Raw genomic sequence first — 17,257 nt, forward strand, 5'->3', positions numbered from 1 at the left:
CCAAGTACAGACCAACACAATACTCACTTGAGGATGCACTACAGCAGGCAGCAGACTAACAATGAGTGCTATAGTGTTCCAAGTGCCAGGTAGTGACTCATACATGACCTACGTCAGCCTATAACAAAGTTGATGGGCCCACACTGTGCATACTATACAGTGAGGCGGTGTGTGCTATTTTACTGTGTATAAGAGCTCTGAATGAGCGTGGTCATATTCCAAGTGTTAATTAACCAGGAAGTGAGTACACTCATCTTTATTACCATTAAAAAAAACATATGAATAAATCATGCTGTTCTGTGGTTGAATAGACTTATTATTAGTAAAAAAATAATGCATATTTAAAGACGCATTCGGATGAAATGTAGTATTGTTGTATTGTGGATTGATTTACAGACTTATTAATTGTGCATCGCGCACAGGGTGAAAATACTATCATACATCTGGCAACCTCGTTCACTCCAAGCACCTACAAAAAATAAGTGACGCTTTTATAGATTTGTTTTGTTACAAATAGAATCCTTTGTTGCTTTGAAGGTCATATTTAACCGGTCTATAGCAGTCTACTGGAACTGCTGTATAGCAAGTGGCGACGCTGCTCTGGCAGTGTTCGACCCCAGAGTGCTTTTAGTTTAGTTTAGCAGGTGAAATTGCGTTATAAGCTATAGGATACGTTGGTGTTTTGCTGTTGGAGATGGATCCGAGCAACGTTGAAGCGAGTATGTTCGATAATATTCCTCAAAATTCATGGTACGATCGTTTGTGAGTTCCCACTTGGCAACACAGGTGGTTGAATGTAATTGTAAACCGACATACATTTCTTCGTTACTCTTTTCGACTTTTGCCTTGTAGCCAATTTGCTTATGCTAAATTCGAATAACTTTTTTAATAACGTTTTTAATTATTTATATCGCTCAACATCCATAAATTTGTAAATCTTTCGTTGTCCACATCACACCGATGTAGCGTGTAAGCGCTAGATGGCGCTACGTTATATCGCTGGCAGTGCCTCTAAACCGGAAATAGGAAGTACTGCACCAGCTGTGTTTCTTCCTACAGCTACCGACCAGGAGGCTAAAGCTAACGCTGACAAAACAACAGCGAACGTCGAGTGGAGAAAACACACGCCTCGACAGCTACTTCAACACTTTAATTTGAACATGGGGAAAGGTGGCGGTTCATTTGACAGACTCCTGGGTAAGTTACGAACATAATTTGCCAAGTTAGTAGTTGACTTTGGAGTATTCCAGTATATTGTTTAGACTAGGGCAGACGCAGGGGCTGTGCCTCTCAGGCCAGCTAATTTTAGCCAGCTAACAACAATTGGCTGCTATTGATAAAATACCCTAAACGGGTGACGAATAACAACCGTTTCAGTCAGTTTATTTTATGTAATCCACATTCGCTTCCTTTGTGTTGTGCAAGACCTCTGTTGCTCTTGGCCAAGCTTGCGTTACTCAAGAATGATGCCATTCTTTTAGATACTGCTGTCGCACTGAAAAAAACATCGTAATGTTTTGTTAATGACCCCACGTCAAAATGACTTTGCTGTCTAAAATAAAGCTAAAACACATGACTTGAACTGTTTACTGGACGTAAAACTACAACTTGGAATTGATCATGTATTTATTTACTCAAGTTTAGCTCTTGTATTAAATTATTGGTAACCTCATTTAGCACAGATTCACCTGCTTATGGATTCCAAGACATAAATCTTCTTTTACAACGTTACTAACGCTGTCTGTTAGTCTAACGTTAAACTGTGGTAAAATTGTGGTACTTTGCACTCAACACTAAATGTATTGCTACTTTAGGGCAAATATAATACAGTAAACACAATTTTTTTATATTTTTGTCACTAATATCAGTATCAAATCATAATATGTACTGTGTGCAATGATAATTTTCCAGCAAAGGAAGATGTTATTTGTACTTAAGGGAAGCTTTCGTTCTATATTTGTATTTGTCTCTGTTATATTTATAATTATTTAAAACGCTGAATACCCCTATATGGAGCCCACCAGTGGTTAAACAGTCATGTATGGAATCTGTGGAGTAGAGGCTAGGCAGATAGCTGCCGCCAGAAGAAACGAGAGCCAGGCAAAATGTGTAAGCAAGGATGGTAGAAGATGATGGGAGTAGAGGAAAAATTTGCTTGCGATTTGTCATAATTTAGTCACAGTCTGGATCCCTGGGTGTCTACAAAGACAGATCTCAGGCGCTTTAGAAAGAAAATTATAGACAAGTATATTAAATGTAAAGGCTATAAGACCACCCAAGCAGCTTGGTGTTCCTGTTGTGACTACAGTTGCAAATATTATTCAGAAATTTAAGATGCATGGGAGGAGGAAAATTGATGACAAATAATTTAATTAAATTCTTCCATTAACCGAGGGGTACCAACAATTTTGTCCATGTGTGTATGTGTCAGTATTAACACGCCTGTGATAATTCCAGATAAGGCCACCAGTCAACTGCTGCTGGAGACTGACTGGGAGTCCATTCTGCAAATCTGTGATCTCATTCGACAAGGAGACACCCAGTGAGTCTACACTCGTTTGTTTGATTTATTGTGGTAGCCTGTATTTTCCTAATGAGTGAATCCATGGTGTGTTTCTCCTATCAGGGCTAAATATGCAGTTGGGGCCATTAAAAAGAAATTGAATGACAAAAACCCACATGTGGCAATCTATGCACTCGAGGTAAAACTGAGAATTTGTAGTAGTCTAATATATGGACGCAGTTACCACTACTAATTGCGCAACAAAATTGGTAAGTAATAATGTTGCCTTCCGCTTCAGGTGCTTGAATCCGTGGTGAAGAACTGTGGGCAGACCGTTCATGATGAGGTGGCCAGTAAAGTGACAATGGAGGAACTGAAGGATCTGCTCAAGGTTGCCCTCTGACTCCTCCTAATGTGCAAACATCCTCATTTAAAAACTAGGAAATACTCTATGTGATTAAATGCCAGTTGTCACATCATCCTGCTGATCCTGTCTTTATATCAACAGCTCAGTTTTTAATGTGACAACAGAACAAAAGTAACGCAAATACATAATGACTATGGTTTTAAACCATTCTCCCTACCAGAAACAGACGGAAGCTAATGTCCGAAACAAGATCCTCTACCTGATCCAGGCCTGGGCCCACGCCTTCCGCAATGAGCCCAAATACAAAGTGGTGCAAGACACCTACCAGATCATGAAAGTGGAAGGTAAGTGGAGTACACGCGTCTCTGTTTTCACAGTTTGCTATCATTTCTGAACCAGAAGGCAAGGTAATTTAAATAATTTGTTTTGTCTAGGGGTGTTCCGATCAATCGGCTACTGATTAGAATCGGCCAAAGTCCATTAAAAAAAAAACCCACCCGATCAGCATATGCCGATAAATGTCTTTCAAAGGCCATCACAAAAAACAATATGCGTGCACCAGCACACTTTGTCCCTCATTGCCCTGAAAATCAAAACTAGTCTGTTAAACCTCAATGGCTACAGTTTGACAAAGACTATACCAATCGATGCCAGTGTGTTTGATCACTCCCTTATGAAACCCATTGATGACCAACCCTATGATGTTGGTCGTTCAATTTAGAATTTATGCCATTTTATATAATGGCAAATGACAAAAGGTGTACATATACGTTCAACATTTCCTGAAATGTTGGTAGTGAAAGGTTGTATTTCCTATGTAATGTAGTGAGCAACAATGTCAGTGAGCACGCACCATTTTGCACCTTTTGGTTATAGATTTACTTTGCCGATCAAATGCCTATGTAAGCGTTGATGGTTGGGACAAGGGCTCTGCTGCACCTCCATACTAGGGCTGTGGTATTTGGATTAGAAGCCATCACTTTTGTGCTGTCATTCATATTTGCGTTTGTTTGCTAACTTGCTGCTAGCACATGTCAATTTATCACTGTCGCCAAAATTATCAACATAGTTTTTTAATCATTAATGTATGTGTTGATTATCATGACAGGCCTATAAAGCTTTATTAATTCTAGCGATGTATACCATATTTTCCGGACTACAAGTCACACTTTTTTTCATTGGTTGGCTGTTCCTGCAACTTATACTCCAGAGCAACTTATAAATGAAAAAACTGTTTATGTTACATAAAGACTGGACACCTTTTCTGTTCATGTTTATTTTTCATGTAGCTGAATAACCATTGTGTTAGCATATTTTACACCTATTCAGCATGTTCTCTATTCTTTTATTGTTAGAACTTGCCTTCCAAGAGGACGTAATGTCTGTTTTGGTATATAAGTAGTTTGTAAAATAAATTACCCGCAAAAATGCGACTTATACTCCAGTGCAACTTATGTATGTTTTTTACTACCTAATTATGCATTTTTGGCCTTGTGCGACTTATACTCCGGAGCGACTTATAGTCCAGATTATACGGTATTAGTTTTACAAAGTTATCATAGTGCTTATTTTTACACTTACCTGTACAGTCAATGAGGTGTTATGATGATTTGTTTTTCTTTCACAGGTAATGTGTTCCCTGAGTTTAAGGAGAGTGATGCAATGTTTGCAGCCGAGCGTGTAAGTTCAGTTTTTCTTCCACCATCAAATAAATTGGTGATATTTATTCTTTGAATGCCTTCCGTGTACAACAAAACATGTTGTATGTACCCATTTAGGCCCCAGAATGGGTTGACGCTGAGGAATGCCACCGGTGCAGAGTTCAGTTTGGAGTGATGACGCGTAAGGTAGGCGGGGCTTACCTGAAAAGTGGGGCATTGTGGACATTGTGCACACTTCATTCAGTCACACGGAGCAGGGGCGGTTTATGGCCCACAAGCCTGACCTGAATTCCCGTTCGCTCTCTCTTAGCACCACTGTCGAGCCTGCGGGCAGATCTTCTGCGGCAAGTGTTCGTCCAAGTACTCCACAATTCCCAAGTTTGGAATAGAGAAGGAGGTCCGCGTGTGTGAGCCCTGCTTTGAGCAGCTTAACAAGTGAGTATCCTGTGGCTCTTCTATTTAACGCAGTTTTAAACACTAAGATCACAATATACTTATTAGCCAGAACAATACTGTACAATACAATAATGCTTTTGGAATGTGGGAGGAAACCGGATTACCCGGAGAAAACCCACGCACTCACAGGGAGAACATGCAAACATACATACAGAGATGCACAAGTGGAGAATTGAGCCCACAGGATAGTGTGGCCAACATGTTAACCACTCCACTTTTATTTTATGACTTAAATGTGATATTCCACAAACATTGAACTTGGCCTTTTAAGCAAAGCTAAAGCAAACCTGCAAAATTGAGGTGCACTTCTGTAACATAGGAATTTGATTAAATGGTTTAAGTGATGTTTTGTGGGCCGTCTATTGTGGGCTGAGTACCTACATTGTGGTCCAGATTAGTGCTGTGTATACAATTCTAGTTTGCAGACCATTAAACTGTGAAATATTGAATATTTTGTGTGAATAAGTATAATAAGCTAAAATGAAACGACTGCTGCTTTTGATTGTGTACCAAACCAAATGTGTGGTGAATGTTGTTTTAAAATGCATGCTTCCTGCGCTTATTTACAAGTTTGTTTGTCCACCCTGATCCCTCTCCTCACCAGCCAACCCACCCTCTCTCCTCCACTTAGGAAAGCCGAGGGTAAAGCTCCGTCCACCAACTCGGCTGAACTTCCTCCCGAGTATCTTACCAGCCCACTGTCACAGCAGTCACAAGTAATTGTGTTTAGTTGATAACCATAACCAGGAAATGCACCGCTTGTTTTATTGACGTTTTTGTGGCACTATTTGGAATTTGTCCTCATATATCTCCATCCCTGCATACTCCCCAGATGCCTCCAAAGAGAGATGAGGCAGCGCTGCAGGAGGAAGAGGAGCTGCAGCTGGCTATCGCTCTGTCCCAAAGCGAGGCAGAAGAGAAAGAACGAATGGTGAGGATGCACGGCTGCACACGTGTTTATTGTGTGCAAAGCAAAGCTTATTAACAAGCCGAGTATGCAATTGCAGAGGCAAAAGAACTCTTACACTGGGTATCCCAAAGCCGACCCCACCCCCGTGACTTCTTCAGCACCCCCAGTCAGCACCCTCTACACGTCCCCCGTGGTAAGACCTTCCTCACCCCATCTCTATTTAACTGGTGACTGACTTGTACCTCTTGTAATTCTGTAGAACTCCTCAGCTCCATCAGCAGAAGACGTCGACCCAGAGGTGAATGACCTTCTCTTAAACGGCTCTCATTTTGACATTTCGATTTACGATGCTGACTGTATGTTCTAGCTGGCACGTTACCTCAATAGAACATATTGGGAGAAGAAGCAGGAAGAGGCTCGGAAGAGTCCGACCCCCTCAGCCCCTGCTCCTGTGTCAGTGGCCGAGCCTGTGCTGCCAATCAATCAGCCTGTAGAAAGTCATGTCCCCATGCAGCCAGTCAGTATAGTGGAGGTATGATGATACAACACTATGCTTTGATGAGAGACGATTTATTAATGCTCGCATTTAGAAGATACTCTCACAGAGGTATTAATGTATCGCCATGTGTCGTGTCGTCCTCCAGCAGCAGTACCAGAACGGGGAGTCTGAAGAGAACCACGAGCAGTTCCTAAAGGCTCTGCAGAACGCCGTGACCACCTTCCTCAACCGCATGAAGAGCAACCACATGCGCGGGCGCAGTATCACCAACGACAGCGCCGTCCTGTCTCTCTTCCAGTCCATCAACAACATGCACCCACAGCTGCTGGACATCCTCAACCAGCTGGATGAGAAACGACGTGAGTATTTTGTTCCAAGAAAGAATTGCCCTCCTTGTGTTTGTCTCAAACCAATCAATGGCGTATGCAGTGTACTACGAGGGGCTGCAGGACAAGCTGGCTCAAGTTCGCGACGCTCGGGCCGCTCTCAACGCACTACGGGATGAGCACAGGGAAAAACTGCGTCGTGCCGCAGAGGAGGCAGAGAGGCAAAGGCAGATCCAGCTGGCACAGAAACTGGAAATCATGAGACAGAAGAAGCAGGTACTTCTGATTGTTGGGGTTCACGTGATGTCACGTCTAGTTGTCTTGCCTGCTTCAAAGAGATGAGGGGCAAACAAGCGTATTTGTGACTGGAGCAAAAATGCTGTATACATTTACCATTCTCGCATGTAGAAATCATTCAAATATGTATTTCAGAAAACACAACTGCTAAGTCCATTATAACCGGGGAAAAATGCAGGAAAAACAACCATAAAAGGCAGGGAAGCTCTCTCCCTAGGAGACATAATCAGTTCACAGTTCCACATGTCCAAAAGGAGTAGGAAGAAGCAAAGCTTATTAAATCCTACCCCTCCATTTGGTACGTACAATCAGTAACTGTTATTTGTTCACTTCCTGCTTTCCTAATATAGTTAAGTTTTTTTAAATTTTTGTTTTCAACTATTTGAGGTATTCACACATCATACTATGTACGCTTGCTAAATTGGAGCAAATAACTTCAAGATGCCCCGTTATTGGCTTTAATTTCTAAAATATTGCACCGACCTACCAAGCGTGTATGTGACCATAGCTTATGCTTGCCTCCCGTCTGCTCACTGAAAGCGAAGTGAAGTAAAACCCAGCAAAACGATGCACATGTTGCTATTCTGTTATCATGCTAAGACATTAATTTATGTGCTTTAGGAGTACTTGGAGATGCAAAGGCAGCTGGCCATTCAACGCTTGCAGGAACAGGAAAAGGAGCGGCAGATGCGTCTGGAGCACCAGAAGCACACCATCCAGATGAGAGCTCAGATGCCGGCTTTCTCTCTGCCCTATGCACAGGCACGCATCCCGCCCGCCATATTACATTTTCCCACACCACATGACTATAAAATCCACTTGTGTGTTCCACAGATGCAGTCTCTGCCCCCAAACGTAGCAGGAGGGATGGTGTACCAGCCTGGTGCTCCGCCCAGCTACCCGGGTACTTTCAGCCCGGCTGGTTCCGTGGAAGGGTCACCTATGCACAACATTTATATGAACCAGCCTGGCCAGACGGCGCCACCACAGTACCAGGCTATGCCCCCTGCTGCCACAGGTAGCTGAATCCACACATATTCCAGCTTGTTAATGTGTTTTTTTATTAATCATCCTCTGCTTCTATAGATCCCAATATGGTTAATGCATACATGTATCCAGCTGCTGGCACCAATGGACAGCCCGCCCCTCCTCCTGGGCAAGCCCCGCCTACCACTAGTACACCTTATTCCAACTACCAGCCCACCCTTACACAAGGCTACCAGGTCTGGTCCCTCATAGAGTCTCTGTTCAAAACATGTCGCTAATGGTGGTCCTCCTTCCTGCACAGAATGTGGCGTCACAGGCCCAGAGCATGCCCCCCATGTCCCAGGCTGGCCCCACCAACGGTATGGGCTACATGGGCTACCAGCCGTACAACATGCAGAACATGATCACGACACTGCCGGGGCAGGACCCCAACATGGCCGCCCAACAACCCTACATGTCTGGTCAGCAGCCCATGTACCAGCAGGTCAGTCGCTCAGCACTTCCTCTCTTGTGCAGGAGAAACAACAACAGGCCCAAGTAGGGTTCTGTCTGACATCATGACAATCCGGAACTTAAAAAGTGCAACCAAATGGGGAAATGATTGATTTTTTGCACAGTAAAAAATGTTTTTGTCTGATCTTGCCTCTGACAGGTGGCCCCCCCTGGTGGTCCTCAGCAGTCAGCACAGCAGCAGCAACAGCCACCGCAGCAACATCCACCGCCGCAACAGCAGCAGCCCCCTCAGGTGGTACCTGGCAGCGCTGAGGCGCAGCTCATCTCTTTTGACTGAAAGCTGGTACAATTGGGAACAGGGTCTGACACTACTCAACCCCCCCCCCCCCCCCCCCCCCCCCCCACCACCACCACCTCTCTCCACCTCCACCTTGCTGTCATGTTGTGGCATAGTGAAACATTGTGATTATCTTATCTTACTGTGTCATCCCTGAGACGGCACCACCACATAGGGGTGGGGTGGGAGGGGCACCAAAACCCAGATCTTACCTTCCTCTCTCAGCTGACCTTTATTTGTCCCTTAAATGAAATAGCTGAAGCTCACAAATAGTCAGTGCTCCTAACAACAAATAAGGAAAAAGACAAAACATTTCTTTTTTTTTGCTTTTTAAAACTCAAAACAAGCATGATGATTTTTAATTTAAGCCTGTGTGAAGACTTTATTTGAAGGACTCGGTGTGTATGTGGTGTCTTTGTGTGTCTGTAAAGAGAGCAAGCACAGTCAGGGAGGTTTGGGATAAATGGCACTAACTTTCATCATCATCATCAGAAGGATCACAGCCTAACATTCCAGTTGTTGCTAATATAGTCTGACATTAGCATTTATTTGTTGTAAATTGCATCAACTGGACTTAACATTGTTGAACAATTCAAGTCATCCTGCTGACGTACACCCAAATACCCACATGATTACATCGTCATCATTATGACACAGCACTACCTGTAATCATCTGCTAATGGCCTCCTGGCTGTGTGTATTGGCTGCGTGCATGTTAGCGAACGGAAAAAGGCTTTTGTCGTCAATTACAGGCCGCATGTATTTATCACCGAGCCAATCAGCTTATATCTCTGTAACTCCTTCATTTGTGATCTACTTTATTTCCATCATAGTCATCTGTCTCGACTTTCAAAGGTCATTTTAAATTTATATTTAATAAATATCTGGTTCTTATTGTCCACTTTCTGCGTGGAGTCCTTTTTATTTCTTGACCTTTTGAGGGCATCTATTGTTTCCTGAAGATGAGGCATTTGTAGCATTCTTCCATCTCGACCTAAAAGATAAAATACTATCATGAAGCTATTGTTGGCACTTCCCTGTAAAGGTGTTGTCATGTGACTCACCATCCTCTCCATACGCATCCCGTTAGCGTAGGCCAGCTGTCTCAGCACGTCGATATCAGGAAGTCCCCACTCTGCGTTTCTGTGTGATACAATATGATAGCGTCATAATTGTATGATTCACAGTAGATTGATTTAGCCCTCAGACCACACGGCAGGATAAAACCCACTAAAATAACCACTTCCTCACTAGGGTCACAGGTGTATGCTGGAGTGTATCCCAGCTCTATCTTTGGGGGAGAGGCGGGGTACACCCTGGACTGGTCGCCAGCCAATCACAGGGCACATATAGACAAACAACCATTCACACTCACATTCATACCTATGGACAATTTGAATAAGCCTGATCACCTGACTGTGTGGCATACATGCTAACCACTTGTCCACCGTGTGGCCCTGATTTTACAGTTATGAAACTACTGCACAAAATGAATCAGATTTACTTCTTTAAAACGCACAACATCCGTACACTAACCTTTTCCGAAGCTCTTCATCCAGGAGTTCGTTACATTGTGGTGTAATGGTGCCATTAATGGCATATGCCTGGAAAGTCAAGCACAAGAAAATGTTTTTTTTCTGTGTTTAAAAAAAAATGCTTTTTTGACATTACATACCCCATATGTAATCAAAAGGCCATTTTGCTTGATGATCTCACCTGCCCCGTTGAAAACACCCTTAAAGTATTTAAAAAGACATTTTGTGCATGTGAGGTGACACAATTAGAAATGTGTTCTCATCATCATAGCCTACCTGTGCTGTTTTAAAGGGGCTGTACTGGAGTAAGTTAATCGCAATAATGACATCACAGGAGGCACGAGAAAGCCCCGCCCACTTCTCCCAAGGCTCACTGGCATCCAGGTGCACAGGTTGCCGCACCGTCGTCATGTTGGTGGCGGCAATGTACGCCTTAATGCTGCGACATCTCATATTCACATGCACACCTTCCTCCATGTGTCACATTTAACCACAAGTAGAAGCATCTCTCCTACCTGCTCCGGGCTTCCTCTTGGATGTCCGACGGCTGCCAGGTGACGAAGGGCATCCTCTGTGCGAAGCGTATGACGTGCTGCCCGGTTCCGGAGCCCAGCTCCAAGGCAAAGAGCTGCCGATGGGGCTGCTCCTCCAGAACATCCTGGAGCACCGAGCACACGGCCTCCCAGTTTCTCTCAGCCTGAGGAGACAGCAGCATGGCCTGCAGGAGAGACGAGGATGAACCATGAACCAGATAACAGTGGACCATATGGGGGGAACGTCATGTCGATGCAGGCCACACATGGCAGCAGATGGGCTAAAGATTACTTACTTGCTTAAGAGGATTCCCTTAAAGAGCTACTCTTGTGGAAATACTCTCAAACCGGGTACCACCGGTGGTACGTGGGCTTCATCTAGTGGTACACAGGTGTTATGTTAATACAATAACATTACATAAATAATTGCACAAATACAAATTTAGTAACTATTCTCTGAATTTGGACTCAAATAGAATTAATGTTTAAGGCCGCACGAGTGGTTAGCGCACAGGCCTCACAGCTAGGAGACCCAAGTTCAATCCCACCCTCTACCATCTCTGTGTGGAGTTTGCATGTTCCTCATGCATGCATGGGTTTTCTCCGGTTTCCTCCCACATTCCAAAAACATGCTAGGTTAATTGGCGACTCCAAATTGTCCATAGGTATGAATGTGAGTGTGAATGGTTGTTTGTCTATATGTGCCCTGTGATTGGCTGGCGACCAGTCCAGGGTGTACCCCGTCTCTCAGCTGGGATAGGCTCCTTGTGAGGATAAGCGGTAGAAAATGAATGAAAGAATGAATATTTAACATTAAAATCATAACTATAGCAGTAAAAGGTTGCAAAAAACATTGGGACTTGGTACTTGGTGATAATAATGAATGAAGTTTGACATCCATTAAATGTTTTGCATGTCAAATAGACATTTCAGACAGTTTAATGAGACAAGATACAAGCGCTTCATTATTACAAAGGTTCCTCATCCAATAAAACCAATAATTCTTGCCAGATTACCCCCAAATCTGGTTCCATGTTTTGTAAGTCTTGCTAATTGTCATTTTTATTTTGTCTTTTAGGCCCCCAACAAATAATTTTATATTAATTATTATTTTTCGTTGTTAGCTTATTTGTACAAACTGTGTGATATTGAAAAATGACTATATAGTTCCAACTATGGCCGCTAGAGGACAGTAAAGCAGTGTTGAAACCCCAACACTCAAAAATCTATTGAGTGCTACAGTATATAACTAAACGTATTATTACCTATTTATTCTGCATTATAAAGACACGACATTTACCTAATGTATGAGCAAACTCAACGTTTTTATAAAGCAGACATTTACTGCCCATGGTCTACGCCGTCACCCGTAGTTGACGCAATGCATGCCGGGTAGGTCAGTTTCACTGAGGACGCCATGTGCTTTTTTTGAGGCAGAGTCGCTTGTCTGAACAGTCTCGGCTGTGACCAACCTTGGCTGCTTTTTGAAGGGTAACACCGGGACTTGAGGACTCCAGCCACCGCCCCGCTAGCATGTACTGCACCAGACGCTGCCTCCGAACGGCGCTGCGGGCCGCGGCGAGCATCCACCGGTACGTTTGCGCCGGTTGTTGCCGTTCATGTAACACCTGGAGGGGGCAGCTCAGCATCCGACTGACCGCCTCCTCAAGGGCAGACATCTAGCGACTGACATTTGTGTTTTGGCGCTTTAAACCAACGAATTTAGCAAATTTGTACAATTTGTGTATGAAATATGACGTTTATACACTTGCTTTAGTCAACATTTAGCTCTTGAGCTAGTTTTAGCTAGCTAGCATACTTAATAATGCACGAATGTATCATATGCTAGCTGTATGTAGGTCATGTGACATTTCCTGCACTTATTTTGAACGTTGTACCAAAATTAAGCATATTTGGTGTTTCTCCCAATATTTAAACCACTTATGCTATTCACAGTCAAGGTCACTCATGTTTGAGAATGATGCTAGCTACAAACAGGCACTGCAATTGTAAAATATAACCTTAATTGTAACCTATATTGCTGATAAACACGTTTAAGTGGGACTTTGCCGTGATTTTGACGTCCTAATTCATCCATACTAAATATTCCATCTTTATTTTTCCTACAGGCAACAGCTTCAGCAGCAGACACCGGCGCTGTGTGCGCTTCGACTCCTCAAAACCAGCACCGCCTCGCCCTCAGAAGCCCTCGCCACCCCTCCGTTTGACGGCTCCACGAAACAGTACTCCCCCAAAATCCAGCAGCTTGTAAACGACATAGCCAGCCTCACTTTGTTAGAAGTTTCGGACCTAAATGAGCTCCTCAAGGTATGTTATCAGTCTCTGTCAATCACAGACTGTCAAGTGCATGCCAATGCAGCAGGGGGAGCTATAACTCCTAATCACAACACTGTTTTAACCAATCAGACACCTGCATAATAGAATACGCTTTTAATTAATACTACACGTATTGATGCTGCTTTGCTTTTCCTCTTGTGACAGAAAACTTTGAACATTCAAGATGTTGGAATGATGCCGATGGGGGCGATGGCTGCATCAGCTGCTCCTGGAGCTCAGGTAAGCAGTGTTTAAAAAAAATAATAATAAAAAAAGTAAAGATGTCCTTTAATATATGTGTAACATACAAAAAGAAGTCACTATCCCATAGGTATGAATGTGAGTGTGTAAATGTGCCCTGTGATTGGCTGGCGACCAGTCCAGGGTGTACCCCGCCTCTCACCCGAAGTCAACTGGGATAGGCTCCAGCATACCCACCAGCACGGACCGCCCAACTGAAAGCATCCCCCTCCTACTTCCTTCCTTTCATTGCGTGCTATTATTCACGGTTGCCCCACCCCCTTCCATGTGGATGTAGGCCGTAGAAGATGAAGCACCCGTCAAGAAGGAGCAGACTCACTTCACCGTCAAGCTAACGGAAGTCAACGCGGCCGAGAAAGTCAAACTCATAAAGGAGGTGAAGAACTGCATCCAAGGCTTGAACCTGGTGCAGGTAAGCTCACCTTTTTCACCTTTGTCACAGAACAACCGTGCGATTTGTATAATATTTTTAATATTTTTAAAGGGGTTCAGAGCAGATGTGAAGAAGAGAAGACAAATTTACAATCTTGTTTTGTTTCTGCACATACGACATTTAATGTTGGTAATAGCCAACTCACATTAACAAGACTAGGGATGTCCCCATCCACTTGTTTTGATTCTGTTTACGGTCTTGCTGATCCAGTAGCGATACGTCTTTTTCTGTGACTTGCTTTCAGAATAAATACATCCAAAAATGGTCATGCTGAATACTTAAGAATATATTAATGGTAATGGTTTTATTTCATTTGAACATGCATCAGATTACAATTGAATGCATCACATAATCAGTTCACAGTTCCACATGTCCAAAAGGAGTAGGAAGAAGCAAAGCTTATTAAATCCTACCCCTCCGTCTGGTACTTTTACAATCAGTAACTGTTACATTTGTTCACTTCCTGCGTTCCTAATATGGATTGAGGTTTTTTTTTTCATTTGTTTTTTTAATTTTTTGTGATATGACCATACAACGACATAATGGGTACCATAGTAAGTGTCAATATAGTGATATGTATAGCACATCATGACTGGTTCAAGACTCTTCATCGTTGTATTTAGCAAACATCAACTGCTTGTATTGTTTCTTGAATTGGCTCATCGTTGTGCATTGTTTGAGGGTCTTACTCAATCCATTCCATAGTTTGATTCCACATACTGAAATGCTATGGCTTTTTAACGTAGTCCTAGCATATAAGTGTTTCAAATGTAGTTCTTCCCTGAGATCATATTTCTCCTCTCTTGTAGAGAAGTATTGGATGACATTTTTAGGTAATTGGTTATTTTTAGCCTTATGCATTATTTTAGCTGTTTGAAGATGAACTATGTCAGCAAGTATTTGTGATTTTAGAAATAAGGAGTTAGTATGTTCTCTGTAGGCGGCATTATGAATTATACTTACTACCTTTAGTAGTAGTTATCCTTACTACTATTACATTTTTTAAGAAACTCTTGAACGCAATAGTAATTTATTAACATTTCCGAGTATAAACTGGAACTTCTCATGCCAGCGAGCTCTCCGCATCATGACAGAAAAGTCCGGGCTCAGTGAGGGGGAACTACCGCTGTAGCTACAGAGCTGCGGCCCGGGGGCCACATCTGGCCCGCCAAGTGTTTCAAAACAGCCCGCCCGTTCTTTCCAAAGTATCTAATTTAAACTTAACATACAACCTGACATCATGGCTTGAGCCAACCTTTTGATGGTTTAAGTAGCTGTTTTTATAAATTTTGTTATTTGATGTGGTCTGCTGTTTACAAGGTGCTCCTGGAAAAAAAGAGAGACACACACTTTTACAGATATAATACTTCCAGGTGGACTGTTATGTGTAAAATATATAGTGTGGCCATAAATTTTGTTAAAGCAATGCGTCCCGCGAGTCAAAACATTTGCCACCCCTGGTCCAAAGTGTAACAAATGTCTCCATGGTACATTTGTTTCGACAAATTACCACACTTAACCTAGTGGGAGTGTGGCCCAGACTTATAAATGTGATACTCTTTAAAATACAGCGGCTGGGATCGGGACATCTCTAGTTAAGACTGAGTATTTTGTTGTTGTTCTTTTTTTACCTTTTTAATACAGTGGTTAACTTCTTTTTACACTTATGAGAGCTAAGAATGGTCAAATTTGAGCTGGACATACAAGCTAACTTGCAGAAGCATACGGCTTGTTTTTTCACGTTGATTAACTTCTTATTACGCTTTGATTGTAGTTTTTTTTAAAATGTATTTTACACTTGCATGTTTCCAACATTACCGGTTCTGAAGCAGATTATTTCCGTACATGTCAGCTAACAGCGTATTCCGTTTTTTTCCATTCTACACCAGGCCAAGAAACTTGTAGAATCTCTTCCCCAGGAGATCCGTGCCAACGTTTCCAAAGAGGAGGCGGAGAAACTGAAAGCGGCGTTGCAGGCGGCAGGCGGCACAGTGGTGTTGGAGTAAACGCCTCCCGTCCGTCTTCGCCGCCCGTGCACACGGTTCGTTTTAATTTTGTACGCAACAAAGATGATGACGATGGAAAAACGGCCTTCCCCACATTCACAGTGTCTCATCGGAGAGCCGGGGTGGAAACAAGTCAGACTGAACTTTTTACCAGGAACCTCCCAGACGCCCCCGGCAGTGCTCGCTGCTGTGTGTGTCTCATCGTACATGTGTAGATACACATGCTGTGTGTATGTTCACTCTTCAATGAACAGAAAGCCATGTTGGGTGGGGGGGAAACAGACGTATATTCAGGGAATGGCTGACTTCTTGTGTTGCTTAAGGAATTGTTGGATATACGATTAAAAAAAAAACAACAAAAAAGCGGAAATAGCCTCTTTTTGGTTATTGATGGTGTGTGTGTGTGTGTGTGTGTGTGTGTGTGTTCTTATCTGGAAATATACCAGAAGATATGACATTAAGGACATTTGTCTGTGTAACTGCAAAACAAGCTAGTACAAAATATTTCCATTCATGTGTCTTAACCAAGGTGTTCACATTATAATTTTAAATATTTAGAAAATAACACATTTGGTCAAATATTAAATGCGGCAGCTTCAAATAAACGAAAAATGTAATCACAACTTAATCGAGTTGCAGTACCCCTACTTACCGTAAGAGGTCAGCAGATCTCCGTTAGCCGAAATGGGGGCCAAAACAAACCTGACATCTGTTTTAGTACTTTCGAGTGCCATTGTTTTTTTGCAACCTTACTCTAAAAATAACAATTTCTGTGGGGGAAACTTGTATAACTACTGCTCTTTTAGTTTATCCTTTTTCAAAACTACTGACAAACTAGCTGTTATCGAAGACACAGAAGCCGCATCGAGTGGGTTTGTCCACTGCTGCTATAAGTCAACGTCGCCGACATATTGGAAGTGTCAAAGCTGCGCTGTCGGTGAATACAAGTAAATATACTTACATCACCTTTGTTTATCTGTTTCCCAAGTATATTAGTGCGTGTGTGAATGTATAAACAAGAGTAATTAACTTAAGTATCTTTGTAGAAAGGCGCTATATGACCCATCCAATATGGCGGCGACGTTGACGTACTACTCAGTGCTCGATAAGACATCTAGCTTGACTATGGCTGTGATCTATTACATTACATTACATTACATGTAAATGAAGTGAGCTTTGTTTCGGTTTGTATTGTTTTTTTAACGACTTGGCAAGTGTAAAGCCAACTTAGCATCTTTCCGTGTAGGATCATATTGTCTTGATTGGTTCAGAGAAGTGAATGGATGGAAACATGGCTGCTGTTACAGATAGGTCAGTGCACACTTGGTCAAATTACACTCAACCTGACACTCATTG

General features: G+C 42.7%; 4 protein-coding genes across 14 annotated transcripts in view; 3 read left to right on the plus strand and 1 right to left on the minus strand.

The window, feature by feature from the left end:
- Positions 1–525: 525 nt before the first annotated feature.
- On the plus strand, positions 526–9,697 carry hgs (hepatocyte growth factor-regulated tyrosine kinase substrate). Of its 4 annotated transcripts, none has more exons than XM_058048170.1 (21): positions 526–719; positions 1,060–1,197; positions 2,458–2,542; positions 2,627–2,702; positions 2,802–2,894; positions 3,091–3,214; positions 4,498–4,550; positions 4,649–4,717; positions 4,842–4,966; positions 5,619–5,703; positions 5,820–5,918; positions 5,995–6,090; positions 6,157–6,195; positions 6,265–6,429; positions 6,545–6,755; positions 6,826–6,998; positions 7,641–7,781; positions 7,854–8,037; positions 8,106–8,242; positions 8,308–8,490; positions 8,659–9,697. In XM_058048170.1, the coding sequence occupies exons 1-21, from the start codon at positions 695–697 to the stop codon at positions 8,794–8,796; spliced, it is 2,439 nt and encodes an 812-aa protein (XP_057904153.1). In that variant the 5' UTR covers positions 526–694; the 3' UTR covers positions 8,797–9,697. The 4 variants fall into 4 exon arrangements, with proteins under 4 accessions (XP_057904153.1, XP_057904151.1, XP_057904152.1 ...); XM_058048168.1 differs by having other exon boundaries at positions 527–719; positions 5,592–5,703; XM_058048169.1 differs by having other exon boundaries at positions 529–719; positions 6,542–6,755.
- Positions 8,915–16,929, minus strand: zgc:103625 (methyltransferase-like 26 B). 4 transcript variants are annotated; one of them, XM_058048180.1, is made up of 8 exons: positions 16,863–16,929; positions 11,161–11,242; positions 10,847–11,049; positions 10,608–10,779; positions 10,472–10,531; positions 10,333–10,400; positions 9,861–9,939; positions 8,915–9,790 (listed from the first exon to the last, which is right to left on the minus strand). In XM_058048180.1, exons 3-8 carry the CDS (start codon positions 11,044–11,046, stop codon positions 9,743–9,745), a joined length of 627 nt encoding a protein of 208 aa, XP_057904163.1. In that variant the 5' UTR covers positions 11,047–11,049; positions 11,161–11,242; positions 16,863–16,929; the 3' UTR covers positions 8,915–9,742. The 4 variants fall into 4 exon arrangements, with proteins under 4 accessions (XP_057904163.1, XP_057904164.1, XP_057904161.1 ...); XM_058048181.1 differs by lacking the exon at positions 16,863–16,929 and adding an exon at positions 16,554–16,824; XM_058048178.1 differs by lacking the exons at positions 11,161–11,242; positions 16,863–16,929 and having other exon boundaries at positions 10,847–11,112.
- Positions 12,267–16,271, plus strand: mrpl12 (mitochondrial ribosomal protein L12). 2 transcript variants are annotated; one of them, XM_058048183.1, is made up of 6 exons: positions 12,267–12,456; positions 12,994–13,192; positions 13,367–13,441; positions 13,740–13,874; positions 15,785–15,936; positions 16,004–16,271. In XM_058048183.1, the coding sequence occupies exons 1-5, from the start codon at positions 12,398–12,400 to the stop codon at positions 15,899–15,901; spliced, it is 585 nt and encodes a 194-aa protein (XP_057904166.1). In that variant the 5' UTR covers positions 12,267–12,397; the 3' UTR covers positions 15,902–15,936; positions 16,004–16,271. The 2 variants fall into 2 exon arrangements, with proteins under 2 accessions (XP_057904166.1, XP_057904165.1); XM_058048182.1 differs by having other exon boundaries at positions 12,271–12,456; positions 15,785–16,269.
- The window catches only part of LOC131102701 (G-protein coupled receptor 183-like), a 71,943-nt gene continuing 71,263 nt past the window's right edge, over positions 16,578–17,257 (plus strand). For 2 of the 4 annotated variants that reach the window (XM_058048175.1, XM_058048176.1), the window contains exon 1: positions 16,578–16,848. The gene's annotated coding sequence lies outside the window, so the exon portion shown is untranslated. The other 2 variants (XM_058048174.1, XM_058048177.1) reach the window with 1 other exon arrangement.

This window comes from Doryrhamphus excisus, chromosome 15 (genome assembly GCF_030265055.1).
Source record: "Doryrhamphus excisus isolate RoL2022-K1 chromosome 15, RoL_Dexc_1.0, whole genome shotgun sequence".
Classification (NCBI taxonomy): domain Eukaryota; kingdom Metazoa; phylum Chordata; class Actinopteri; order Syngnathiformes; family Syngnathidae; genus Doryrhamphus; species Doryrhamphus excisus.

Excerpts from the sequence above, each read along its gene's own strand:
- hgs (XM_058048167.1), top strand. The coding sequence starts at position 695 with ATGGATCCGAGCAACGTTGAAGCGA. Across the intron at positions 1,198-2,457 it reads TTCATTTGACAGACTCCTGG|ATAAGGCCACCAGTCAACTG; the intron begins GTAAGTTACGAA and ends TGATAATTCCAG. Across the intron at positions 6,091-6,156 it reads CCCTCTACACGTCCCCCGTG|AACTCCTCAGCTCCATCAGC; the intron begins GTAAGACCTTCC and ends GTAATTCTGTAG.
- zgc:103625 (XM_058048178.1), bottom strand. The coding sequence starts at position 11,097 with ATGGTCCACTGTTATCTGGTTCATGGTTCATCCTCGTCTCTCCTGCAG. Across the intron at positions 10,780-10,846 it reads CAAGAGGAAGCCCGGAGCAG|ATGTCGCAGCATTAAGGCGT; the intron begins GTAGGAGAGATG and ends TGTGAATATGAG. Across the intron at positions 10,401-10,471 it reads GCCTTTTGATTACATATGGG|GCATATGCCATTAATGGCAC; the intron begins GTATGTAATGTC and ends TTGACTTTCCAG.
- mrpl12 (XM_058048183.1), top strand. The coding sequence starts at position 12,398 with ATGTACTGCACCAGACGCTGCCTCCGAACGGCGCTGCGGGCCGCGGCG. Across the intron at positions 12,457-12,993 it reads GCCGCGGCGAGCATCCACCG|GCAACAGCTTCAGCAGCAGA; the intron begins GTACGTTTGCGC and ends TTTTTCCTACAG. Across the intron at positions 13,193-13,366 it reads ACCTAAATGAGCTCCTCAAG|AAAACTTTGAACATTCAAGA; the intron begins GTATGTTATCAG and ends CTCTTGTGACAG.